Below are 1499 nucleotides of genomic sequence, written 5' to 3' on the forward strand. Positions count from 1 at the left end.
GAAACTGTTAACAGAGATACAGGGAGAACTTTGTTCAAATCAAACCTCTCCAACAGTCGATTGGGCCACCTCATCAAGTAATGGGTTCCCCATCTCTGGACTTGGGTGAGAAGAGGTGGAAGGACCATCTGTTGGGACCTTGCAGAGGGGTCGCAGTTAGACCAGCTGTTCTGTGATGGTTACTCGAACTCTGATTCTCTGAATCTCTAATGCCTTAGGACATTTTTACCACAAATGAATCAGAACGTGCCACTTGTCCTAGGCTGATGTCTTGGAATTTTTCTGTGAGATGGGAAAGGTAATCTGAGAAAATAGAGCTCCCAGGTCAAAGATATTCGGGGACACTGGGTTAAACAAAGTAGAACTTTTGTTGTTACTTCTTTCTCTTTCTTGTCTCTTTTCTCTTACCCAGCACTTGTTCCATCTTTAACAGACTGAAACACAAGACGGCTCTTCAACAAAGAGGATAAGGGTACATGCTCTTCCCAGCCACATCTGGCCATAGAACACATTATTCATAACACACAATTAAAATCTCATGGGACAGTAGTGTTCATATATAGTGTTCACAGTAGGGTTCAATGTAGTTCGGGAACTTGCATGAAACCATTTCCTTGTAATTTCCTAGGAATTTAGTAAACAGATTCTGTTACTTAATAGAGATATAATAATATTAATGATTATTTTTATCTATTGCTTGTGAAGAGCTTTCATCTATATTGTTGAGGATAATATTGAGAGCTCACTTTGTTCTGTATTACCTAATTTGTTAATTATAAATTCCTGGCCACTGGGGAGTAAAAGAAAAATTAAACACTGGACATTTGGGAGTACGCTAAGATTATGAATACTACAGAATGGATAAATATGCTGATTTTTTTTTTAAGATTCAAACAATGAAAGAAATTTTTTTACCTTTCATGCTCAGCTTAGAGTCTTCCATTGTCCTATAAAAGTGATAAAAAGTTAAAGGTCATGTTAGTTTTGGCAACAATCATAAAAACTTCTCAAGATGACCTCACTTCCTTTGCCTGCTTGTAAATTCATAGCTTTTTAATGAGGATAATTCTCTGAGCTTTATAGTCTCATGACTATATAGTCTCAAGGTCATGAGTTCAGGGGAGGACCCTGGGTCCAGAAGGCAGGGAGTACCACCTCTCACTAACCCTGGGGTTAGGGAAAGTCTCCCGAACTACCTCCATCCTTCTAGCCGCCTGCAGGCTTGGCCCCAGCAGGATCCTTTCTAGGGTGTGGATCTGAAGTCGTACCCACCCCACCCGCAGACTGTTCACAGTTTGGTCCTATAACTATTCATGTATTTTAAAAAAATTTCTAACCCTTTCTCTTAGGTCATAGAATAGATGTGCCCTTTTTGTGGGCAGCTATTGTTATTTCCTGAGGTGGTCAGAAATAACAGATTGAAAATCTAGATACCTCAATTCTCTTACGAATCTGCTGTTAGGCTAAACTATTCCCTAAACCTTCCTTCCTTTGGAGCC

The 1499-nt window shown here is 39.6% G+C and overlaps 1 protein-coding gene across 1 annotated transcript in view; it reads right to left on the reverse strand.

The window, feature by feature from the left end:
* Nucleotides 1-730: 730 nt before the first annotated feature.
* Nucleotides 731-1499, reverse strand: part of KRT23 (keratin 23) — a 24927-nt gene continuing 24158 nt past the window's right edge. Inside the window, exon 8 of the mRNA XM_019638589.1 lies at nucleotides 731-947. Coding sequence (XP_019494134.1) covers nucleotides 890-947 — 58 coding nt within the window. The 3' untranslated portion in view covers nucleotides 731-889. The remainder of the gene's footprint in view (nucleotides 948-1499) is intronic.

This window comes from Hipposideros armiger, unplaced genomic scaffold, assembly GCF_001890085.2.
Source record: "Hipposideros armiger isolate ML-2016 unplaced genomic scaffold, ASM189008v1 scaffold_40, whole genome shotgun sequence".
Classification (NCBI taxonomy): domain Eukaryota; kingdom Metazoa; phylum Chordata; class Mammalia; order Chiroptera; family Hipposideridae; genus Hipposideros; species Hipposideros armiger.